This window comes from Vipera berus, assembly GCF_964194415.1.
Source record: "Vipera berus genome assembly, chromosome: 1".
Classification (NCBI taxonomy): Eukaryota; Metazoa; Chordata; class Lepidosauria; order Squamata; family Viperidae; genus Vipera; species Vipera berus.
In genome coordinates this window covers 119,406,897-119,434,447 of record NC_138202.1, presented here as the reverse complement: position 1 = coordinate 119,434,447, position 27,551 = coordinate 119,406,897, and the positions used below count along the sequence as shown (strand labels likewise).

The window sequence follows — 27,551 nt, the reverse complement described above, 5'->3', positions numbered from 1 at the left end:
AAACAATATAGAAAACAAAGGGGGGAAAAAACTAATGTTGAACAAATTATTTATGCAATTGCAATATCAAAACACAAACATAAAATACAATTAATAAACTAAATTTACATAAACAACTATAGTATATGTTCGTTTAGCTATAATTTATCAATTAAGCATTAAAATAGTATTTTCTTGTAAAATAATATGAAAAATAGTTCAAACATATTGTATCTGTTCTTGATTAATAACCCCCTCCCAGTCATATAAAAAAATCACATATTTTTTTATTCCAGTCCTTAATATTTAAGACAATACTTTTCCAATCTTACAGTGCAGGAAAGTCCTTGACATATAACCATTTGTTTAGTGACTATTTAAACTTTTACAATGACACTGAAAAAAGTGACTTAGGACTGTTTTTCTTACTTAAAACTGTTGATTACATGGTCATGTAATCAACATTCAGGTACTTGGCAACCTGCATGAATTTATGACAGTTACACTGTCCCAGGGTCATGTGTAACCTTCCCAGCCAGCTTCTGAGAAGCAAAGCCAATGAGGGTAGCCTGATTCGCTTAATATGAGCATGATTCACTTAACAACTGCAATGATTCTCTTAATACCTGTGGCAAAAAGGAAGTAAAATGAGGCAAAGCTCTCTTAACAACTGCATTGCTTAGCACCACCTGCGATATACACTACATAAGATGGATGTCCAGATATACAATAACCTTGTTTAGCTCACAGCAAAATTGACATAGAAAATAAAACAACACTACTATAGACTTCATGGTGCCTCATTAAGCAGCACTTCCACCACACACTTGCACCATATATTCTTTGGACTCCATTCATATCCTAACTGAACACCTTCTTTCACTTAATGACCTGGTTGTTTCACTTAACAAGCATGGTAAAAAGTGTCACAAATGAATCCAATTTATTTTATGACAGCTTTGACTTATGACCCTAATGGGCAAGGTCCATTAGGGGGGGTCATACCCTGAAGAGTACCTGTATGTAGGATTCATTACTTTTAGGCCAATGTTTCCTAAACCTTTTGCTCTCAGGATCTGAAGAAGCAGCTTTTGTTTGTATGGATTATATTTACTGCATTAAAAATTAAAATTAATCTATTCAAGGAATATTTTATTGTAAAAATAATAAAATTAAACCCATTGGATATTAACATAAAGTATTTATGAAAAAATGATATTTTAGTGAATAAAAAAATAATGAGAAGAGTTACACTGTTTTAAATTTTTGCAAGTGTCTTCACCCCTCTATGGATTACTGCCTTGTCGTGGGGAAGGGGCTTGTGTAACTCAATGAAGCTATGAGCTATGCCATGCAGGGCCACCCAAGACAGGTCATAGCAGAGAGATCTAACACAATGTGATCCACTGGAGAAGGAAATGGTAACCCACTCCAGTATCTTTGCCATGAAAACCCATGGACAGTACAAAAGGCAAAAAGATATGATGCTGGAAGATGAGCCCCTCAGGTCGGAAGGCATCCAATATGCTACTGGGGAAGAGCAGAGGGTTAGTACTAGTAGCACAAGAAAGAATGAAGCGACTGGGCCAAAGCCGAAGAGACGCTCAGCTGTGGATGCATCTGGTGGTGAAAGGAAAATCCAATGCTGTAAAGATTTATTCTCCATAGAAACCTGAAATGTAAGATTCATGAATCAAGGCAAGCTGGACGTGGTCAAACAAGAGATGACAAGACCGAACATCAACATCTTAAGAATCAGCGAACTAAAATGGACAGGGATGGGTGAATTTAATTCAGATGACCATCAGGTATACTACTGCAGGCAAGAATCCTTCAGAAGAAATGGAGTAGCCTTCATAGTCAATAATAGGGTAGGAAAAGCAATACTGGGATACAATCGCAAAAATGACAAAATGATCTCAGTGTGAATCCAAGGCAAACCATTCAATATCACATTAGTCCAGGTCTATGCCCCAACCACTGGTGCTGAAGAGGATGAAACTGACCGGTTCTATGAAGCTCTAAACCACCTTATAGAATTAACACCCAAAAAATGATGTCCTTATCATCATGGGGGATTGGAATGCTAAAGTAGGAAGGCAAAAGATAACCAGAATAACAGGCAAGTTTGGCCTTGGAGTACAAAATGAAGCAGGGCACAGGCTGACAGAATTTTGTCAAGAGAATACGATGGTCATAGCAAACACTCTTTTCCAACAACCCAAGAGACGGCTCTACACATGGACATCACCAGACGGTCAACACAGAAATCAGATTGACTATATGCTTTGCAGCCAAAGATGGAGAAGCTCTATACAGTCAGTAAAAACAAGACCAGGAGCTGACTGTGGCTCAGACCATGAGCTTCTTGTTGCAAAGTTTAGGCTTAAACTGAAGAAAGTAGGGGAAAGCACTAAGCCACTCAGGTATGAATTAAATCATATCCCTGTTGATATACAGTAGAGGTGACAAATAGATTTAAGGAATTAGATCTGATAGACAGAGTGCCTGAAGAACTATGGACCGAGGTTCGCAACATTGTAGAACAGGTAGCAACCAAAACCATCCCAAAGAAAAAGAAATGCAAGAAAGCAAAATGGCTGTCTGGGGAAGCTTTGCAAATAGCTGAGGAAAGGAGGGAAGCGAAAGGCAAGGGAGAAAAAGAAAGATACACCCAATTGAATGCAGAATTCAGAGAATAGCTAGAAGAGATAAGAATGCCTTCTTAAATGAACAGTGCAAAGAAATAGAAGAAAACAATAGAATAGGGAGGACCAGAGATCTTTTCAAGAAAATTGGAGAGATGAAGGGAACGTTTAATGCAAAAATGGGCATGATAAAGGACCAAAATGGCAGGGACCTAACAGAGGCAGAAGAGATTAAGAAGAGGTGGCAAAATTACACAGAAGAACTATACAAGAATGAGCTTAACGTCCCTGATAATCACAATGAGGTGGTCACTGACCTCGAGCCAGACATCCTAGAATGTGAAGTGAAATGGACCTTAGGAAATCTGAACAACAACAAAGCTAGCAGAGATGACAGTATTCCAGCTGAGCTATTCAAAATCTTAAAAGATGATGCAGTAAAAGTGCTACACTCAATTTGCCAGCAAATTTGGAAAACTCAACAGTGGCCACAGGATTGGAAAAGATCAGTTTACATTCCAATTCCAAAGAAAGGCAGTGCCAAAGAATGTTCAAACTATCGCACCATTGCACTCATTTCATATGCTAGTAAAGTTATGTTTAAAGTCCTAAAAGCTAGACTCCAGCAGTATGTGTATTGAGAACTACCAGAAGTACAGGCAGGATTTTGAAGAGGCAGAGGAATGAAAGAGCAAATTGCCAACATATGCTGGATCATGGAGAAAGCTAGGGAGTTCCAGAAAAACATCTACTTCTGCTTCATTGACTATGCTAAAGCCTTTGATTGTGTGGATGACAACAAACTGTGGCAAGTTCTTAAAGAGATGGGAGTACCAGACCATCTTATTTGTCTCTTGAGAAACCTATACGCGAGTCAAGAAGCAACAGTGAAAACTGGACACAGAACCACTGATTGGTTCAAAATTGGGAAAGGAGTCCGGCAAGGCTGTATACTGTCGCCCTGCCTATTTAACTTATATGCAGAGCACATCATGAGAAAGGCAGGGCTAGATGAATCAAAAGTTGGAATTAAGATTGCCGGGAGAAATATCAACAACCTAAAATATACAGATACCACTCTAATGGCAGAAAGTGAAGAGGAACTAAAGAGCCTCTTGTTGCGGGTGAAGGAGAGTGCAAAGGTTGAGTTGAAACTTAACATTAAGAAAACCAAGATCATGGCATCTGGCCCTCTCACTTCCTGGCAAATAGATAAGATCACTGCAGATGGGAACTACAGCCAAGAAATTAAAAGAAGCTTGCTCCTGGGGAGGAAAGCTATGGCAAATCTAGACAACATACTAAAAAGCAGAGACATCACCCTGCCAACAAAAGTGTTGCATTGTATGGCTGTGAAAGTTGGACCATAAGAAAGGCTGAGCGCCAAAGAATTGAGGCCTTTGAACTATGGTGCTGGAGAAGACTCCTGCGAGTCCCTTGGACTGCAAGGCATTTAAACTGGTCAGTCCTAGAGGAGATCAACCCTGACTGCTCTTTAGAAGGCCAGATCCTGAAGCTAAAACTCAAATACTCTGGCCACCTAATGAGAAGGAAGGACTCACTGGAGGAGAGCCTAATGCTGGGAAAGATTGAGGTCAATAGAAGAATGGGACGACAGAGAATGAGGTGGCTGGATGAAGTCACTGAAGCACTAGGTGTGAGCTTAAATGGATTCCAGAAGATGGTAGAGGTCAGGAAGGCCTGGAGGAATGTTGTCCATGGGGTGGTGATGGGTTGGACACAACTTCGCAACTAACAACAAGTGTCTTCAATATCTGGCTAATAATTTTGATTCTGCAGATACCTAAAGTTCCTCAGACCACATAAGAAACAATGACTTAGGCAAAAGGGGTTGAAATATTTTCTTAAGTCCAGAGCAATGAGATAACATTGCTTAAACTCTTCCCAGATAATCAAACTAGGATGTGCCTTGGTCAGTTTCATAAGACCTGCCCAGGTGGAGTTCAACTCCGCTTGAATAGGCTTCACAGCAACTCTGCAAGGGCTCTCTTTGCCCCTTCTTATCCAAGAGTGCCCTGGTAACCCAAAACAGGGTCCATTGGGTAGCTGTCTGCAGATACAATAAGAGCAGCGGAGTGAACTAATTTAGTCTAGTGAAAAAAAAGGACTAGGGGTGACATAATAGCAGTGTCCCAATATTTGAGGGGCTACCACAAAGAAGAGGGGGTTAACCTACTTTCCAAAGCACCAGAAAGCAAGACAAGAAAAAATGGATAGAAACTAATCAAGGAGAGAAACAACCTAGAAGGAGAGAAACTAGAACTAAGGAGAAATTTCCTAACAGTGAGAACAATGAGCCAGTGGAAAGGCTTGCTTACGGAAGTTGTGGGTGCTCCGTCACTGGAGGTTTTTAACAAGAGATTGAACAACCATTTCTCTGAAATGGTAGGGTTTCCTGCCTGAGCAGGGTGTTACACTAGAAGACCTCCAAGGTCCCTTCCAATTTTGTTACTCTGTTATTAACTCACTTTGCTGCTTTTATTATCACATGTTAAGTCCTAATGAAGGCTCTTACTTATATCTGGTTGGCATCACCGTTCATCTTTCTCTAGTGGGCTATAAGTCTCTCTTAGTTCTGTTCATCTCCCAGAACTCCTGTGTAGACCAGGATACTGTGCAGAACACACAACTGCTAAGTCCACAGAGGCAGAATTACTGGAATATGCTCATTTCAAGTCATGATTAAGGCCTCAGCTGAACCATGAAACAGAGCTTCAGGAATAACTCCAGATTTTCTCTGAAACCCTACTAGGTTCATCAGTAACCTGGGATAGGCCAATGAAGACCTTTAGGTGTCCTAGAACTCCAGGATCAAAAAGTCATAACCTGTCTACGGCACGGGACTGCGGCTAACATCCCTGAACCTCTGATCATGTTACTATGGCTTAGTTTAAGCAGTAAGAGAAGCAGTACAGTACATACCCAAAGACTAATCAACAGTTATTCCATACATTCTAATTCTGCTTTTACATATGAATAAAGCAAATAACACAGAACAGTTCAGAACACAGCTCAAGAGATAGCCAATTTTGCAGTGAATATTTTCCTATTTCCACAGCATTTTCTATTTTTCCTTATCTGCTTAATATTTTTAGTAAATGTAATAAAATTTTAATAATTTTATTTATAAAAACTAACATGGGTTAATTGCATAAGATGATGATTTATTTCCTATAGGCAGCTTTGCCTATATGACAAGGTTCATTCTACCCACTAATGCCCAGTTCTTCTGCAAAATGTATACACTAAGCAGTTTATAAAAATAAACAGCAAAACTAGTGCAGCAATAAAATATATATTGTATATACCTGATAATGTACATTTTTATGCATTATTAAAGTGTAAAAGAACATGTTATAGCCCTCTTTCCAAATCTCAGCGCTTAATGCACCCAAGGTTTTATTGAAACCAACAGACTCAAGGATGCAATAGGCAGAACTGGTGTCCTCTTGTCCATCACTTCCAACTTTAGAATGCACAGCCTGAATGTCTGCAGAGAGCTACACTGAGCCATGCAATTATGGCTCATGTATCCTTTAATGCAAAGAACACATTATTAAATAGCCTACATAAATAGGACCCTAAGTCATTTAATACACAATATTGAGGTAGCCTTGTTTGTTGGGATCTTCCAGATTCCTTAGAGATTTAGAGCATCCCTAGACAGACTGTTTTATTTGCATTATGTTGCTGTAGAAACATAACTGGTTGTAAACAAGGTACATTATCTCTTATCTTAAGCTCTACTTTCAAAATCACATCTGAAAAAGCCTCAGCATCCAGCTCAAAAGACAGAAGACTATTTGGATTTGTTCAGCTTATGCTTAGATAGTTCCCTATATCAAACATCTCCTGGACTCCATACATAGTCCAAGATGGTCCTAATATATAGTTTAGCCTATGTTTGAGTCTGTTTTATGGTTTTATGTTGAGGAAATCAACAAATATTTTTGATCTTAAATATTTTGATAGCAATAGCATGTTTTATTTTTTCTACTGCTAACAAGCTTTGTAAAATAAATGCATCTATTCAGCCAATATTTAATTTCAGATTACAGTTTTGCCGACTGATTAAGGGGAATAAATAGCAAAAGAGCTGGGACTGGGAATTCTCAAAAAAACCTTTTCTCTTGGTCATACAGGCAGTATAGATGTCAGGGGGAAAAAGATGAAACGAGTCTAGCAATAGTAGCATTTTTGATCAATAGTACCAAGTTTGCATTTGGAAACAATAGCTGTTCTGTTACTTTAAATATTTTGGCAACTATCAGTTATTACACAAAAGAGGGGAATAACAACAACAATGCTGGGAGGGACCTTGGAGGTCATCTAGTCCAACCCCCTGCTCAGGCAGGAAACCCTATATCATTTCAGACAAATGGCTGTCCAGTCTCTTCTTAAAAACTTCCAATGTTGGAGCATTCACCGCTTCTGGAGGCAGGTTGTTCCACTGGTTAATTATTCTAGCTGTCAGGAAGTTTCTCCTCAGTTCTAGCTTGCTTCTTTCCTTGATTAGTTTCCATCCGTTGCTTCTTGTCCTGCCTTCAGACACTTTGGAGAATAGCTTGATTCCCTCTTCTTTGAGATATTGGAACACTGCTATCATGTCCCCCCTTGTCCTTCTCTTCATTAAACTAGACCACAGGTCTGCAACCTGCGGCTCCGGAGCCGCATGCGGCTCTTTCGGCCATCTCCTGCGGCTCCCAGTCCTCTGCCATGTGCAGTCCAAAAAAAAAAGTGGGACTAAAAAAGTTCAACCAATCAATTCAAACATACAGGGTAGGTGCATAGCTCGCCTTGGCTCCACTCTTCAGTCAAACTGTGTTCTGCGCATGCGCGCATGTACGCGCATGTGCACACATTTTTTGCGGCTCCCAGTTTTCCCTTTTGTGAGGGAACCGGTTCCGAGTGGCTCTTTCACTGTTTCAGGTTGCTGAGCCCTGAACTAGACATACCCAATTCCAGCAACAGTTCCTTATATGTTTTAGCCTCCAGTCCCCTGATCATCTTTGTTGCCCTTCTCTGTACTCTTTCTAGAGTCTCAACATGTTTTTTACATCATGGTGACCAAAACTGGATGCAGTATTCCAAGTGTGGCCTTACCAAGGCCTTGTAAAGTGGTATTAGTACTTCACGTGATCTTGATTCTATCCCTCTGTTAATGCAGCCTAGCACTGTGTTGGCTTTTTTGGCAGCTGCAGCACACTGCTGGCTCATATTGAAGTGATTGTCCACTAGGACTCTGAGATCCCTCTCACAGTTACTACTATTGAGCAAGGTACCACCTATACTATACCTGTACATTTGGTTTTTCTTGCCTAAATGTAGAACCTTACTTTTTTCACCACTGAATTTCATTTTGAAAGAGAGGTTAGGCTAAGTCTTAAAAGCAGTTGAAGTAAGAATGAAGACAGCACTCCATTAGTCCTCACAATCATGCTGAAGGTAGAGTTGAAAAGTAGCTTTCCCAGTATCATGACCTTACAGGCTGTTCTGTAGCAGAAGGGAGGGGAGAGTTAATTTTGTTCCCTCCTCAGTCAAAAGACCAATTATAAATCTCATGGGGGATTAGTCTTTGCTAATTTCTCCAGGCTTCGGACACTTGGATCAGATACATGGAGTGAGAAGGACCATAAATTTGTTATCACTCTGTCAGGAAAAGAAATAGGATTCTGGTGCTTAAGAACTGTTGCTGCTGCAGTTTCTTTGGCCACTGATCCTAAGCTGGGGGAGGTGCAGGATTGGCTAGCTGGGACATGTTCTGACCCATCTGCTCTGATTAATAAATTAAGTACCTAGTGGTCCACCTCAACTTAGACTTATATACCGCCTAACAGTGTTTTACAGCCCTCTCTAAGCGGTTTACAGAGTCAGCATATTGCCCCCAACAATCCGGATCCTCATTTTACCGACCTCGGAAGGATGGAAGGCTGAATCAACCTTGAGCTGGTGAGAATCAAACTGCTGAATTGCGGGCAGCCAGCAGTCAGCAGAATTAGTATTGCATTCTAATCACTGCGCCACCATGGCTTAGTACGTATTTCTGATAGCTATACTACTTGATTCTGATACTTGAGCAGAATAATAGCAACTTGATCCACTGTCAGCCAATCTACCAAAGGATCACATAGTGTAGGAAGTCTGAAGTCATTTTTTTTCTCCCTTGAAGCAAGAGAAACTTGCTTCAATGGAGCAGTGGGCTAATGCCTCCTTAAGTAACACCAGCTGCCTGCAATTAGTGCAGGTTCGAGTCCCACCAGGCTCAAGGTTGACTCAGCCTTCCATCCTTCTGAGGTAGGTAAAATGAGGACCCAGATTGTTGGGGGCAATTAAGCTGACTTTGTAATAATGCTGCTTGGGGTGTGTGTGAAAGCCCTAACAAGCAGGCATATACATAGAATGAAGGCTATTGCTAAGCACATTGATTTGTGCTTTAGATTGTAAGCCGCCCTGAGTCTTCAGAGAACGGTGGGATATAAATGGGATTTTTTAAAAAAACTTTCTTAAGGAATTTGGTGCTCTTATGAGAAATCAAAAATTTCACATCAGTAGATGAAGTGCTTCTTTATACAAAATATAAGATTGCTTACAATGAATAAGCAAGCTTATATATCACAAAGATCAACTTGTACAGGCTAGAATCTACATCTATGTATTACCTGCTGCCCATTTCTTATGCTAGTTTACAAATTACAGGTAGTCCCAAGAGTTTTGATTTTGTCTCTTTCCAGCCTTTGCAACTCACAACTTCAATTTCAATCCTACCATTAAATATGTGATTGGCTAATACAAATTTCTAAAAAACAAATTGAATGGCTCTTTTTGCCTCTGTACAGTCCTCAACTTACAACAGTTTGTTTAATAAGCGTTCAAAGTTACAACAGCACTGAAAAAAGTGACTTATGATCATTTTTGACACTTGTGGTCATTGAAACATCCCCATGGTCACATGATTTACATTCGAATGCTAGACAACTGATTCACATTTATGACGATTGCAGTGTCCCAGGGTCATGTGATCACCTTTTGCAACCTTCTGACAAGCAAAGTCAAGGGGGAAACAAACTTAACAACTGTGTTACTAATTTAAGAACTGAAGTGATTCACTTAACAAATGTGGCAAGAAAAGTAAAAAATGGGGCAAAACTCAAAAAGTTTTTCACTTAGCAACATAAATTTTGGGCTCAATTGTGGTCCTAAGTTGAGCACAATCTATAATTGAAACAGCTTATTTGTGCAGTAAATAAAAAACTACTAGTGAGTTAACAATCTCTGGAATACTCTTAAGACAATAGAAGAATCCTATATTAAATATTTTAACTGACTCCAATAAATGTGAAATAAACATTCTAAATATTTTTAAAAATCACTCTCAACTTTTGTATGTTTTTAAAGCTCTAAATACTTCAAAAGAGTTCCTTCAATAACTGGGAAAATTTGGAATCTTAGAAATCAACTAATGACCATGAAAAATCCAAAATCCAAAGCTTTCTCAGCAGTTATTTCAAACTACAGAATGGCCCATCTTGAGACAGGGAAGTGATTCCTCTCTTTTACAGATGATCTAAAAATATTTTGTTTCATCAAGCTTTTAAAATAATGATTTCCTGCTTTAAGATACTCCGTGTAGGTTTTCCACCTCTGGAGTCCAATGGATACATTTGGAAAATTGAGAACATGTGAAGAAGTTACCAGATTTTTAAATGATAGCCGTATATGGAAATCTCACAAAGTACTGTAGTTTTTAATACATGCATTTTTTTCTACGATATTTTCTATACTAGTAGAACATGGCTTCAGAAAACAGGACATAGATATGAATACACATTAAAACTTAAAATAGATATTCTATTCTAACACCCTCATTATGCCCTGAAATATTAATAGAGATACAGCTAATTTCAACAATTTTTAGAACAGAAAATTCAAAGACAGAAAAAAATATGAACTATATAGCCCTCTCTGATACAAGGATATAGCCAGAGAGGTGTTTGCCTCTTGGAGAAAACTATCTAAGAAAACCTTATATACAGTATAGTAATATTAAATAGTCCTCAAAACAGGCAAAGTTGGACTTAACTAAAATAGCATTGCAAAAAAGATTAGAGCCAAGCTTATTTTCAGTGTAAGTTTAATTCTTCGAGCAAACAAACACTATTCTGTACCAATTTTGCATTTTGTAAAACCCAAAAAAATCAGGCAAAATTTCTGTTAAGAAAATATAAATCTTTAGACAGCTGCAAAGTGTAACAATTCTCATAGTACTATAAAAACAAAAATGTAATGTATTTTAATGAGTTTAAGAATCCACATTTTACTTATATATAAAAATAAAAGGCTTGTTTTATAGTCAATTGTTGTGTTCTCCAAAATGCAAATGTTTGTGTGACAGATGGAAAATTGTACATATATACATTATTGACAACTAGAAACTATGCATGTAGTCCACTGTGATTTGTAACACAAATTGTTAACAGTCCTGCTTAAGAATCTTTCCTGAACTTCAAAACATACATTTTCACACTTCCAAGATACTTCTCACTTACAGTCCCCATTTTTAATTTACAGTAGACAAAGAAATAAACTGATTTTTCTTTTATTCCTAAAATTTTATACAGTATTGAATTCCTCATTCTTCTTCTCCTTAAGAACTTTTAGTCTTAAGAGAATCACTTTAGTAGGAAACCTTAAAACATTCTAACAGCCAATCTCATTCTGATTGTCTATGGAGATTCTCAGTCATCCAGGTCATGGTTGTCCCAAAGGTGCTTTTTCAGGAGGCAACTGGACTTTCTTGTTTTTTTCTTTGAAGACGTTTCTCTTTTGGAGAGTTGTTGAGACCTTCAACAATGAAGGGACACAGGGCAGAAAACATCCTGCAGCCAAGAAGGCTCCACACATATCTGCACTGCTCAGGTGACCCTGAGGACATAGGTAAACCTCCAAATGGCCTCAACGACACTCTAAAACAGACATGTCAAACACAAGGCCCGGGGGCCGGATGTGGCCCGTGAAGTGGTTTCATGTGGCCCGCAAAGCCATCCTGGAAACAGTGAGGGAACAGCCCCCACTACCTTGGCCCTGGCCCAGAGACTCTCCTTCTGCCAGAGACCCTCAGATATGTCCCACTCCTGCCCAGGCCCCCATAGGCACCCTTGATGCGAACGATGTAGAGCTGGCCACGCCCACCCAGTAGGCCACACCCACCCTGGCCATATCCACCCGGCCCCCTGAGGGCAACCGCAATGCTGATGCGGCCCTCAATGAAATTGAGTTTGACACCCCTGCTCTAAAAGAATGCAAACAACCAGCTGTCTGAAAGGAATATAAATCCTTCCATTCTCCACCATCCAGTCAGAACTGAAGAAGCTTCTTGGATGAGAAGCGAAATGTCTTCAAAGAAAAACAAAAACAAAAAAGTCCAGTTGTCTCCTGAAAAAGCACCTTTGGGACTATCATTTTGATTGTTTTGTTACAGATCTCTTACTTAGCAGCACCATTAATATTATTTGTCATTATTTCCTAGGCAAAAGGTATTATTTATTTTATATCCCACCTTTATTATTTTATAAATAACCCAAGGCAGCAAACATATTGATCCATCCTCCTATTTTTTCCACCATAATAACCCTATGAAGTGAGTTGGTCTGAGAGAGAGTGACTGGCCCAGTCACCCAGTCAGCTTTCATGCCTAAGGTGGGATTAGAATTCAAGTCTCCTGGACTGTAGCTTGGTGTTAAAAATTTAGGATAATAGATAATAATATAGAAGTATTTCTGTTGCATGGTATAATATATACAGTGAGGGGGAAAAGTATTTGTTCCCCTGCTGATTTTGTACGTTTGCCCAGTGACAAAGAAATGATCAGTCTATAATTTTAATAGTAGATTTTAACAGTGAGAGACAGAATAACAATAATACAAAAATGCATTTCAAAAGTTATAGATTTGGATTTTAATGAGTGAAATAAGTATTTGACCCTTTCCCAAGACATGACCTAGTACTTGATGGCAAAGCCCTTGTTGGCAATCACAGAGGTCAGACGTTTCTTGTAGTTGGCCACCAGGTTTGCACACATCTCAGGAGGGATTTTGGCTGTTTGGCAGCTCGAACCTTCAGCTCCCTCCACAGATTTTCTGTGGGATTAAGGTCTGGAGACTAGCTAGGCCACTCCAGGACCTTTATGTGCTTCTTCTTGAGCCACTCCTTTGTTTCCTTGGCCATGTGTTTTGGGTCATTTTAAGGCTGGAATAGCCATCCACGACCCATTTTCAGTGCCTTGGCTGAGGGAAGAAGGTTCTCACCCAAGATTTGATGATACATGGCCCCGTCCATTGTCCCTTTGATGTGTTGAAGTTGTCCTGTCCCCTTAGCAGAAACCCCCCCCCAAAAGCATAATGTTTCTACCTCCATGTTTGATGGTAAGGATCACAGGCAGCCTCCTCCTCCTCCTAATATGGCGACTGAGTTGATGCCAATGAACTCAATTTTGGTCTCATCTGACCACAATTGCGGGAGTTGCAGGATTTCCATCCTTCACGGCGTAGTCTGTTACCAATTGTTTTCTTGGTGACTATGGTCCCAGCTGCCTTGAGATCATTTGACAAGATCCTCCTGTGTAGTTCTGGGCTGATTTCTCACCATTCTCATGATCATTGAAACTCCACAAGGTGAGATCTATCATGGAGCCCCAGACCGAGGGAGATTGACAGTTATTTTGTGTTTCTTCCATTTGCGAATAATCACACCAACTTTTGTCACTTTCTCACCAAGGTGCTTGGCAGTAGTCATGTTTTGCGAAGGGGTCAAATACTTATTTCACTCATTAAAATGCAAATCAATTCATAACTTTTTGAAATGTGTTTTTCTGGATTTTTTTGTTGTTATTCTGTCTCTCACTGTTAAAATAAACCTACCATTAAAATTATAGACTGATCATTTCTTTGTCAGTAGGCAAACGTACAAAATCAGCAGGGGATCAAATAATTTTCCCCCTCACTCTATATCTCCCTGACTTTTCCACCAAGCCCTTTAACATGCACCAAAATGAAGTATAATGTCTGATTTTTGGCTTTCTGCAAGATAAATACATGGTTATTTTTAATATTGAAGAGGTTAACCTTCAAAACAGCAGCAAAAATGTGAAATTAAAATAATAACATATATAATATGTTTCCGTGAAGAAATTCTTCAGAGCTACAAGAATACTGTTTTCCTCATACTGCATCTTGAGAGACAACACTATCAAGCTATTATGAAACAACCAAACTAACAGACCATAATAGCTTACATTGATATTTTCAAAATAGAACAATGCAGGTCAGTCAGTAATAACACTTAAAATGCCTGAAAAAAATCAAGGACACCAATAAATGAATAAAAAACTAAATTAGCTGTATTTACACCAACAAAAGCAGTTATGAAAGAGGTATGCATTTTCCCCCCTAAGCAATTACCTATGACCTAAGTTAAAAGCATGCTGAACTGATAATCATAACAAAGAAAATTTTGTGAATTACATGTATGGTAAGTAAGTGTATTAGTTGTATAAACAATTTTCAATGTAGCTGTCAAGGAAATTTACAAAGGAATATATTCCATCTGTTTCCTCTATTCTGCACAAAAGCCTATTTTACGCCTTTTTTAAAAAAAATCCCATTTATATCCCGCCCTTCTCCGAAGAGTCAGGGCGGTTTACAATCTAAAGCACAAATCAATGTGCTTAGCAATAGCCTTCATTCTATGTATATGCCTGCTTATTAGGGTCCCCCCCAAGCGGCATTATTACAAAGTCAGCTTATTGCCCCCAACAATCTGGGTCCTCATTTTACCTACCTCGGAAGGATGGAAGGCTGAGTCAACCTTGAGCCTGGTGGGACTCGAACCTGCACTAATTGCAGGCAGCTGGTGTTACTTAAGGAGGCATTAGCCCACTGCTCCACCAAGGCTCTTTTACCATGATACTGCCTTATTGAAAATTGTCTCAAATCCATATTTGCATAAAACTGAAGCTTGAGACACATTAGCTGGGGATACTAGTTTCCAAATATGTGGACTCTGATACTTAATAGTTGACCCTTAATCTCCATCTTAATGAGGCCAAATAATTGAAAGGCGGCATCCATCCATCCATCCAATGCATGCATGTAATCATCCCCCTATCTGTGACACTGAGTAACAAGATTTTCACAAAAGACAATGTCCTGTTTCATAGACTGGGTTCAAAAACTTGCTAACTCAAAATGATATATTTGTTATGGCTTAGATATGTTATGGTCCTTAAACTATGACTTGTACAAACTCAATCAAACTCAATATATGTGTTTTTCAATTCATAGTTTAAGCATTATAATTATTTACTGTTACCCCTCAGAATTGCTGTTGGGAGATGGACAGCAATATACACTGATTTTTTTTTATTTTACAACCCTGTAATCCTTTTTTATGAGGGTAGAGTCAGAGCGACTGAATGGAGCTGAGCCTTTACTGGCCAGATGCTCTTCCTTACACTTACCGGTAAGTGGAGTTCACAGCAGATATTTTCTCTGTTGGGCTGCCTAGGATTGAACTCTCAACCTTCAAGTAGGAGGTGAGCGTCTTCAGCTCTAGGGCACCAATCTGCTCTAGCCATATACACTGATTAATAGCTTAGCATGACAAGTTTAGCAAAGATTTAGCAAAACAGTTAACGAAAAAATCCCAGTTAAACTGGGCAGGTTTAAAGTTAACTACTTCCTTTTCCTTTTTCCAGGTGAAGCATATGAAAACATATTTTTAAAAAAACATATTTTTACACACAGGCGCCCATATACTAAATCAATACTTTAATTGTAACTGAATAAGAGACAAGAGGTAAGTATTTTCTATTGAATACTTCTTATAATCTAGCTACTCAAACTTTTTGCCTTAAAAGAAGTTTTATGCCACCACTGTTTTTGTAAACTTGTGTATTTCTGTTGAATCAGCCAAATAGGTTGTCTTTCAGACAGCATTCTCTAAAATTTTATAGTGATTCCAACGAGTGGGTATTGTGAGACCTGCAGGCTTCATAACATCTTGGTAACCATTCTTTAATCCCCAATTGTACCATCAATGTTCAACAATGTGCTTTTTCATTTTTGTTTTCTATTAAAACATGCAAATTAAGAAAAGTCTTAACAAATGAATGTAGCACTCAAATCCGCCCCTGCCCCCTGGAAAACAGATCTAAGATTTACAGTTCCACTGTCTATGACATAATTATCAATTTATTCCTCCCAAAGAGATATAATGCAGTCTTTTAGTACAAAATATTTTCCCAAAATATTGTTGTAAAGGATTATTCAATAAAATTACTAAAAGCAAGCCTTCCCTGCCCATAAAAAGGTTTGCATGCTTCCAATCTTCTGTCTATAGTTGTCAATAAATGCAGATCTTTGGGATACAACTCTCATTACTTGCAAACATTATGTTACTATACTGTAAGCCAAAAAAGTGATGTCAAATTCATAATAGTGTACAGTTTCTGTGAGTGGCTACAGCTGATGAAACCATGCCATGTGAATTATACAAGTATTTCAAACATTGGAGCCCCTTATATATATATATATATATATATATATATATATATATATATATATATATATATATATATATATATATATATATATATATATATATATATATATATATATATATATATATATGTGTGTGTGTGTGTGTGTGTGTGTGTGTGTGTGTGTGTGTGTGTGTGTGTGTGTGTAAATTACTAACAAAGAATTAAGAATTTACACAAATATATGAACTGTCCAGTGTGACTACAGCCTGTTCGATGGCCTTTGAGATAAGGCTGAAAACAGGAAATAAAGATTTGCCCCATGTTTGGGGCCTAGCAAGGTAATCTAAGAGTTAACATATGACACATATTTCTCCCCTTGCAAAAAGGCTAACAAAGCGAGAGAGAACCTGTGGCTCAAGAAGTAAAAACACTGCCTAACGTGCAAGCAGCCCAGGTTCGAATCTCAGAAGGGTATGACTGACTGATGAGGACTAATGAGTCCGAAATGCATATCAGCCTCCCTAAATTCTTTGTTAGTAATTTACACAAATATATGAACTGTCCGGTGTGACTACAGCCTGTTCGATGGCCTTTGAGATAAGGCTGAAAACAGGAAATAAAGATTTGCCCCATGTTTGGGGCCTAGCAAGGTAATCTAAGAGTTAACATATCACACACACACACACACACACACACACACACACACACACACACACACACATATATGTGTGTGTGTGTGTGTGTGTGTGTGTGATCTCTTCCTCTCCATGTTCTTCATATTTACCACTTAAATAATGGTTGTGTTCATATAAGGAACTAACCTATGATTTGTTCATACGTTTGCTGAATAAGCAATAAGCCAGAAACAGAAAAACTACTTTATGGCTTAGAGCAGAGTTTGTACCCATTCACAATTATGTGTTTTGAGTGTAAGTGTGCAGGTAATGAAATTATTATATTGAAAAATGAGTCTGCTCATTTGCAGTAGTAAAAATGTATATGCATAATAAAACCATAATTTTACAGAATTTCATTCAGTAGAAATCAGATGCAACAGACAAAATTTCACTTCAGCTTTCTCCCCAGGGAGAATTCCATTATTTGGCTAAGTAATTTACATAAATTTATATGTGATTTAATTCATTTTAAGTACACTCAGATCTAACATTAAATAGAAATTTTACTGCATTCTCTAATCCTGTTTGAATGGGCTCTATATTAGATATATACATAAATATATACATTTTATTTGTTGAGTTGCTTGCCTTGTGATTATGTATTTTCTATAAGATTCTCCCCATCCCAGTCCACTGCCATATTAGATATTACGTCTGTAGTAATATTTTGTTTTAGAGTTAACACTAATAATGCAGTGAAATTCATTTTTAAACACACCAAATAGAAAAACTACAGCCAACTGTACAGCAAACAAATCATTATGAAGAAAGGGTTTTCTGTAATTAGTTTCAGTACCAATGGTCCACATTTACCCTTTTCAACAAAGAGCTCTATCTACAGACATTTATTGTTCTCAACTCTCCTTCCACAATAAAATAAAATCTGCTCCCCAAACTCACTCCATACAATATACGCCTCCTATCTTAAACTAACTTACTCCAACCTTCTGAAACCTAGTGAATATTAAATTAAGGTTGAGCACTATTGTTGTTCCCATTAGATACAGGCGACTTAATACAATGTTGGAAGACCTTACAGGTCTTCTAATCCAAGCCCAGGCTCAATACCATTTCAAACAAGTGGCTGCCCAATCTCTTCTTAAAAACCTCCATCGATGGAGCACCCATTACCTCTGACAGCACGGTATGTTTACCGCTTTAAGTTATCTATGAAAAAAATAATAATACAAGCAGGATAAAAAAATCTAAAACAAAAAGTATGTCATAAGGCCTTAGGGTAGAACAAGTTTATCAACAGGAGGAAAAACTGCCAAAGATGAAATTGGTGCTTTATCCTAAGCTTTGGCAGACTTCTAAGATAACCTTTATTGTCATTTTTTACTGTGGGCAGACTGGCGCACATTAAAAATGAAATTCTGTTGCCTACTCTCAAAAGTGTACACATACATCACACACATACAAACATGCTATATACAACATCAGCCTTCCATCCTTCCGAGGTAGGTAAAATGAGGACCCAGATTGTTGGGGGCAATTAAACTGACTTTGTAATAATGCCGCTTGGGGTGTGTGTGAAAGCCCTAATAAGCAGGCATATACATAGAATGAAGGCTACTGCTAAGCTTGTAAGCCGCCCTGAGTCTTCGGAGAAGGGCGGGATATAAATGGAATTAAAATAAATAAATAAATAAATAAATAAATAAATAAATAAATAAATAAATAAATAAATATGCATAGACCTACACCCTTACGTATAAATACGTATAAATCACTGACCATCTTGAATACATAGCGGAAAGAGGAAGCTTGAGAGTTCACAAGGTTAATACTGTATGGAACAAAACTGTCACTGAATCTGGTTGTTCTGCTTCGGATATCACGGAGCCTCCACCCAGAAGGTAGCAAGGAAAACAGGTTGTGAAGAGGATATGAAGTGTCCCAGACAATCCTGTGGACCCTGCTCAAACAACTCTTATATATGACAGAGAAAGGCAGAACTGAGATTTTAGGATTCCTTCTCCAATATTCTTCTCCAACTGTAATCAGTGAGAAGACAATTAGGTATACTAGCTACAGGGCTATGGGCACGCATGGGAATTGGAAAGGGAAACTAAGTTGGATAATCTCCAAGAACAGACATCACTCTCTTGCTGCCCTCACATGGGGGGATCTAAAATAGGACATTTCTGAGATATGGTCTCAGGGAACTGCAGCCAAGGAGTGCTTTTCAACCTTTTTCTTGGAATTCTAGTTCTTTATACTTCAGTAGTAACTAATATTGCTTCCTCTACAAATTATTTTAGTAGCAAATATTCTTCCTTCCCCTTTATATTTTTTTATATTCATTCTACAAAGCTTGAGGATGAATTTTGATAGCATATAATAGAATGCGTGAAGTTTGATAAAATAATTAAAATATAAACAATTCTTTTTCTGTGGGAATAGAATTAGTTCTCGAGTATTACAAAATTCACACAGAACTGGCGGGCTGATTTCCTAAACTGTTATGATCTCGGCACTTCAATAATCCAGATGTGTTCAATTATACATTATTATTTAATATTCCAGATATATTTAATATTCCACTATGTATAAATGACATAACATAGAACCAGGTCGTGATACACAGGTGGTGATATTTCAAAGTCTTGAGTAGATCCTTTAAATGCCAGTCCAAAAGTTGTCATCAAACCGTGTTTTTAAAAATGACAAGGAACTTATTAAAGATGTGTAATATGCAGATGTGAATTCTAATTATGTTTAAATCAAGTTTTCAATTCAAACTAATTACTGTTAGATAGCTCCCAGCACACAAAGTCCAAAGGCTCTCTTTAAAGATATATTTGTTTTGGGCTCAGCCTACTCATTATAATAATATATGTGTGAACCAGTCCAATGTTATTAGTTTAAAAACAATTCTAAAAATCTTAACTTGTATCTGTATACATGCAATGAATGCGCATATATTAAAATTAGTGAGGACACTCATAGTAAAAGGTTATTTGAAAATACAGTCACAACAGTGCTGTTTTAAATATTAAACTTCTATCTTTAGTAGCTAGAAGAAAAGGTTCCTACCAATTTTAGAATGTGATGATGCTGACAACTAATAGCAGCCAAGCAGGGTCAGCATACTTAACACTAACTGATTCACATTTCTTAAGGAAGAGAATGGCAAATATTTATTGTTCAGTATGTAAGTTATTCAAAATTACTAGCATGTAACAAAACTACACTTTTCTGAAGTTTGGCAGCCCTCAGCTTAATTTTAAGTACATATATCTACTTTGTTGAAACCTCAAGTTGAACATACCATATCTTAAAATATGCACTCCAACTTTGCCTTACAATGCTGTTGTAACATTTCCAGGGAGAGGATTGGTCTAGACCTGACATGTCAAACTTGCGACGTCATGTGATGTTGCATGATGTATTGCAACTTTTCCCCCATTGCCGGCAATGGGGTGCACGCAGTTTCAGTATGACGCATCCGGCCCATGGGCCAGCATTTTGACATGCCTGGTCTAGATAATCTGCATGGAACCTTACAGCTTACAGTCTACGGTTCTATACATGACCATTCTAAAATAAATTATTTATGACTAAACTTTTAGATCTGAATTTCCACTCTTCTGGAATCAACACAAAGGTTCAAGGCATATAAAGATTGCCTCACAGATAAGAAATAGTATGCACTCCATTGTAATTATGCTTGATAAATAATTGCTATTACGACCATTTTATCCATTAAAGTATCTGAAAATACAGTCATATTCAGTTTTGAGTACACAAGTGCATACCTTCACTTTGCTCCTAACATATCACAATCTTAATATGACAAGCAATAATCACAATTCCATATGGTATTTCGTTTCCTGAACTCATGCTCTTTTGATAGTTCAATACATAAGTTCTCTTATTAAGGTGTTACACTAGCACCCTTATCCCAAAAATTCAGATGAATTAACATCTAATTATCCTTAGTTAATTATATATTGGAAATGCTTTATTGGAATGTGGGTTATTCTATCCTTTTTAACTCTAGCACTCACAGTCTGTTTTTAAAGAATGTAAGCTGGACATGATCTTTGATTAATCTTCAATAAAAAGACATTTCACTGATACTGGAGTATCCACCAAGCATGCCTGAGGTCTATAAAAGTATAATCCAAAGAAGTCTTTTGAATTACTATAAAAATAGAATGAGAGGAAAAATGCATGATTTTTCAGATTTTAGAATTTAAAGCATCACATTACATTATTCCTAGAAGATAATGGAGCCAACAGATTTAAGCATAGCATGCTTTTTGCAACACATTCCACTCAATAAAATGCTGCATATCAAATCAGTTGGAAAGTAGTCTAGCATAGCTGGACAGTGGTCAAATTCAAAAGCGAAGAGTAGGGACAGAGATATAGCACCTTTTGACAGGTCCTTAAATCAACTGTGTCTTTATTTGGGACTGTAAAGGAAAGACACAATTTCTTAAAGAAGTTACAAACAAGTGTTATGTGAATACAATGCATGATTTCAATCACCTTTTCTCCTTTGATTCCAGATCACTGCACACTCAAAGATAGCATCAGGACTCATCAGATGAAGTCAAATCATTCTGAACACAAATACAATCAACTTCTCAGGAAGGCTTTTTTGACTTCCCAGTTTAAAAACTTGAGCTTTCCTGGTGGTTTCTCTTTGAAATATGAACCAACACAATCATGCTTTTTTTCAGTATTAGCTAAACATTCCTTTTATTACAACTTTTTCAGAGTTCTGAAAAAAGTAAGAGAATATTTTAAAATTGAGAAAAGCATTGTATCTATATTTTTATTTTTTCCTCATACTCTACCAAACACAGTGACATCAACTTTCCTAGTATTTCTTCAAAAGGTATACCTAAACCATTTATTTTGGTTAGAGTGCAAGTTATGTTAAAGTGATCTGACCAATCTCTAACAACTATAAAGCCACATTTGAAAGTGAACGTATTGAACATTAGAGTATACATGTGTAAAGTATACATGGTTGAAGTGAAACATAAAAAGAGCACACACTAACCAGTCGTTTGCTGTAACGGATCCGTTCTTCTTCAGGTTCCATCTCAGACTCTTCTGATGAGAGTGAGAAGGATATATCAGAACTACTATCTTCTTCCTGTTCCTCCTTGACATCAGAGAAAGGAAACACTATATAAGAAATTCTCCTTTAATACTTTCTTTAGGCCTTCCAAAACATGTCACACCTTCAGATGTTTTGAATTTCAGTTTCTGCCACCCATACTGATCAGAAAATAGTTATCATTCAGGTAACTAGAGTGTTTGCAATCTAAATATAATCTGGCAGTTGCATAAGAGAAGCATACCAATGTATTTATTAAATTTATAAGGCTATGCAACTCCATCATAACTCTGGATAGCATAAGACACTAAAATGATATAAACATAACAACATAACAATCTACCATACAGATCTACCACCAACCACGGTCTAAGGCTTGAGAGAATAGTCATGTTTAAACCACCAGAGGTCTAGGGGAGGGACTGGTGGCATATAAATTTAATAAATAACAATCATTTGAAAAAAGGTAGGCTAAGGGTCATATGAATTCATATAGCAAGTGCTGTGATAGAGGAGGCCTCCTTTTCATCAGGTGACACTGATCAATGGGAACTCAGAGCATGTCAACTATGTCCAATTGTACAGGAAGGGGAGAAATGACAGAAGACAGATGGTTCTCAGATTACCAAGTCCTATACCATGAAGACTTTATAAGTGTCATCAATACTTTGAGTTGCATCCAGAAGCTTACCGAAAACCAGTGCAACTTATGAATCAGACATGTTACATTCTGCCTGTCCTACTGCATTCTAAACCAGTTGCTTCTGTGTGTGTGTGTGTGGGGGGGGGGTGTCTTCCAAAATTTGTCCAGTCCTAATGCACAGGTGTATATTGATCTATGGCACACAATACATTCTGTTTTTTAAATGGGTTGAAAAATCAATTTTAAAAAATATGCCCAATTCAAAAAAGTTTTCATTTATAGAAAACATTTCAAAACAGTAATACTAAGATTATAAAGATAGTATTCATAATTATCATGCTACCTGTAAAACAATTCCAATTTGACTTATTATGTATTATAATGATTTAATACATAGAAGAGTAACCCTTTTCAGCTTGAGGAATATTTAATGAAGCAGTTTCTAATATTATATCAAGTATCCTCAAACTGAAGTCAGGATCATCGAGACAATCCCAAGCAACTTAGAGGGGTGTCTTGGTCTTTAAAAGACTTCATCAGGCTTGCTCAGGCAAAGGAGGACACTGTAAAAACTTGTTCTGGGCTTTGCTCCTAATTCTGTATATACAAGTTCATAGTGGAAAGCTGCAGTAACTGCAAAGTATGAGAACCCCTACAATAACAGATTAAAGTAATGAGTAAAAGGGATACATTTATTTCATGCCCAATCCTAACATCACTGTAATTATTTTTACCTATGACGACAAAGTTGTACAAATTCACCTACCAATATTCTGATAGGGGTTGCTATCATGCAAAGCTTGCGATCCATTAACTTATATTGTACTATAAACTGAAAGTGAGTCCTCTGTTGCCCTTCTACCCTTTAGATCATAGCTAAGGTGAGAAATCTTAGGAGTTATATTTCGGAGAGCCACTTGTTATCTAACCATGATTTAAATCCATATTGATGTAATATATTTAGAAGACAATTACAGCCAAAACAACAGGAGCAACAACATTCTTTTTAGTATTTTAAGATATTATACTGGTCACAATTTATGATTCTAACCATTATGTGTGTTGCCAATTTGATGTTTCTTTACAGCAACTATTGTAAAGTGTATGTACTGTAGTCATAATTTTAATTACAGGATTCCTGTAATTAAAAGTTTATACAGAAAGATAAATCTGATATTACAACTGCCTGACACTAAAAGCCTATTTAAGATAATGTACAAACTGATGAATGAAGAGAGGATTCATTATTGTATAAGTAACACAGCAATCCATCTTTGGAACTCTATATCAACTTTTATAAAAATTTCTTAAATAAAAATACATGTTAAGACAAACTGCCTAACTCGTTTTAGTCTCAGTTTGAAAACTAAGAGAGTTAAGTTCTTGCCTTGGTGTTTTGAAATATAAATAGCAAGAAGGAATTGGGTGGAGTAAGGGAAATTCAGAGAAATCTACTTGCCCCCAACACCAATCTCACTTGTTGTCCTAAGGTCCCAGAGCCAATAAAATACTTCAGAACAATACTGTTAAAAGGAGTCAGAAATCGGGGAGAATAATCATCTGGATTTTGAGCACTAGCATATTACATAATTTGCACTGACACAAATGCAGTGAGAGACCTTAGTTTTCACCACGGAGAAGAGGAAGTATTACATATAGCATTGTTTGGAAAACTCCAGAATATAAAGAAAGTTAGCTCTTACCAGGGCTCTGATTTTCCTTTGCCCCTTTCTAGGGCAAGAAAAAAAGGGAAAAAAAAAATCGATAAATTCCCAATCGTCTTCAAACGCTGGACAACTTTCGCATCCAGAAAGGAGCAGGAAGCCTTCAAATACAAAGAGTAACCAATTTCCTTCTGAGGAGCGGGGGTTGCCAGGGGAATACCGGTACTATACCCCGGCTCCTCTCCACAAGGCCGGACTTGGAGGGGGAGGGTGTCCTGAGAACTATAACCTCTCTTCACCTTAGCTTCCCTCCCAGACGATCAACTCTCGGAAGCAGTAATTCGACACAGGAAAAAAGAAAAACTCCCACAAAGTCCCTGCCGCGACATAAACTCTCTCCCAGGTCCGACTGATAAGAAGATAACTGAGCTTTCCCCTATCGATTTGGCCCCACAATCCCTGGAAATCCCCCATTCAAGACCAGTGTCGCCCACACACACCTTCAGCCTACCCAGTCTCTCAACTTGCCTCTCGAGCCTCTTGCCCATCCCTCCGATTCTCACCTCAGTAGCCTTGGCTCATCTCAAATGCCTCCCGGGAGATTAGTCCAGCCCCCTTCCCACGAGACTACCGGCCCCATCCTGGGCTTTTTAGGGTGGCCCCGAACTCGCACCCAAACCTCTCAACCTTGTCGCTTCCACTTCTATCACCCACCCCCCTCCGGGGCCAGAGTTACAGCCTCCCGCCGCAGAGGGACACTAAGCACCGTCGCGTCGGTTCTCGGGCCTCCTAGTAGCGCATAGCTCAATCACTCAACCCCACCATCATTCGCCCTCCTTCCCTTCCCGCCGCCCCCAGATTCTTTCCCCTCACATAGAAGCAGCAGCCGCCGCCATTTTGAACCCGTCAGGCTCTCACATACACACATATTCGGCCGCCATACTGCGCCTGCGCGGCGTACCCTTCCCTCTCTGACCCCTCCCAACAAGCAAGGCCTCCCCACGCGCACGCGCGCTTTTCTCCACCTGGAGTTGAACCCTTTATCACTGCGCATGCGTATAAGCGGACTCTACTTTTGGCCTAGACTTGACCAGCGGATACGCATGCGTAGTATTTATTTATTTATTCATCTATCTATCTCTACTTTATCCCATCTCCCTTCCTCGCTCTCTTCTCTCGTCCGCTGATTTGGCCTGAGCTTTACGTAAAATTGTGGCTTTCTGTTGCGCCACCTACTGGAATATTACAATTTCCGAGGCAGGCACGTCGATTGTCTCCGCTTCACGGAGGGAAGAAGTGCTGCGAGGGAACGTTCGATCTGCTGTTTATTCCGGATAAGAGTTATTGATCTCCATGGAACTGATCCGGAATAGGGAAATTAAGGATTCTGTTTTACATGTTACGCCCGCAGGCTAATTCTATCGCAGAGAAGCTTTATCTGATGCAGTTACCAAGTGAAATAGGATGGGGGGGGAGGGCATTAAACGCATTACTAGACCTATTTAGCAAAAAGTGTGCTTAGGGTCGTATCCTATTAAGTACAGCGCTGCGTGTTTCTCTCCAACCTCTTTCCAACCTTTTCTTTCAGGACCTGAAAAATAACTGATTCTAACCGCATCGTTTTAAGTTCTAAAAATCAATTAGAAATTTGCTACTAAATAAAGGAAAAAAAACACCTTTCTGGCTGGTGTGCATTCGCTACCCGTTCTCTTTCCCAACAATCCTGATCGGTTTTCTGTCACAATTCTGGATCGCAATGAGAGCGTAACGAGAGGACCTTTTGGTTTGGAGTCTGCTTTCACAAAGTGTGATACAAAAAATGCCTCGTGTTTCAAAATCTGTACATAAAGAATTTTAAGGGGGGATGTATAGACTGACACCTATTTAACAAAGCTAATTAGATTTTGCTGATAGCTGTTGTCATTGCATAAATGCTTTAGAGTCAATCAATGTTTTAAGTTTCACCAAAGTGAGATGTTACCCTAATATTTTTGAGGCAGAGTTGAAAAAAAATCTTCCTGAGGAATATTTCAGTTATAGATAGTCCACTACTTAGGACACAATTGAGCCCAAAATTTCTGCTGCTAAGCAAGACAGTTGTGAGTTTTGGCCCATTTTATACCTTTCTTTCCACAGTGAATCACTACAGTTATTAAATTAGTAACACAGTTGTTAAGTGAATCTGACTTCCCTATTGACTACTTGTCAGAAGATCACCAAAGGTGATCATGTGACCCCGGGCGCTGCAACTGTCAAATAAATTCTAGTTGCCAAGTATTTGAATTTTGTTCATGTGACCGGAGGATGCTGCAAGTCATAAGTGTGAAAAACAATCGTAAGTCACTTTTTTCAGGGCTGTTGTAATTGTGAACGGACACTAAACAAATGTTTGTAAGTTGAGGACTACTTGTATAGAAATCAGGCTTTTGGAAGATGGCAAAGTTTGTTTCAGAAAGTTTTTGTAATACTTTATAAATTTGAAATGAATTGTGCATTAATGGAGATTGGTAGTAAAAGCAAAGGTCACTTAACTAATTTGTTATGAGTAGTCTAATTGTTTCTCCATTCAGAAATATTTTTCAATAGGCCTAGGTGCAAATAAACATGCATGAAATTGGGTTGTCAGTGTATTATTTATTTTAAAAATCTGAGTAAGGTGCATGGGTTTGAAATGCAATATGCTTATCGTGAACAATTCCACTGTAATGAATGAAACTTAATCATTGTAGGAGGTATATTTCTACTGAGGTTGAAATGATTCATGCAACATGGAGTCATACAAAATTATTACTTCCATTTTCAATTCCAGTTAGGAGAACTAGTTTGGTCTACTCTAGTGGTTAGATCAGGTTAGAAACCAGGAGAGTGAATTCTGGTTCTAGGCACTGAAAGCCAAGTGGGTGACTTTGAACCAGTCAATCTCAGCCTAAGGCATCAGGTTTTGGTGACAAGTTTGTCAATTCCTGCCTCAATCAAACGGATCAACATCAGTTAAACTAAAAAAAAAAGACCTTGCTCTTGTGGGAAAATAATAGGAAGAAAAAAATCAATCCCAATAAGCAGTTATGTTGAAAGAAATTGATAGGAATGTAGGATCAGGATTTAAATAACTGAACATCATTGGTGCCTAGAAAATCAGGATCCGCGTTCATCGTAGAATAGTATTGTAGTGACTAACTTTAACCAGAAATTTATACTCATCTTTAAAAGAACAATCATTTGTATTTCTTTTTTATAATTATTGATTTTCTAATTTTACAATTAAACACTTAAAAAGCAATGTGGTGACTGGGTAATCAATG

At 38.0% G+C, this 27,551-nt stretch overlaps 1 protein-coding gene across 2 annotated transcripts in view; it reads right to left on the bottom strand.

The window, feature by feature from the left end:
* Positions 1 to 25,186, bottom strand: part of KDM2A (lysine demethylase 2A) — an 80,305-nt gene extending 55,119 nt beyond the window's left edge. Inside the window, exons 1-3 of one of the 2 annotated variants that reach the window (XM_081316749.1) lie at positions 25,123 to 25,186; positions 24,289 to 24,316; positions 21,883 to 21,987 (exon numbers count right to left, since the gene is read on the bottom strand). In XM_081316749.1, the coding sequence (XP_081172875.1) occupies positions 21,883 to 21,987; positions 24,289 to 24,316; positions 25,123 to 25,145 (156 nt within the window). In that variant the 5' untranslated portion in view covers positions 25,146 to 25,186. Of the gene's footprint in view, positions 1 to 21,362; positions 21,437 to 21,882; positions 21,988 to 24,288; positions 24,317 to 25,122 lie in introns of those variants that run through there. The other variant, XM_081316750.1, reaches the window with a different exon arrangement.
* Positions 25,187 to 27,551: the final 2,365 nt, after the last annotated feature.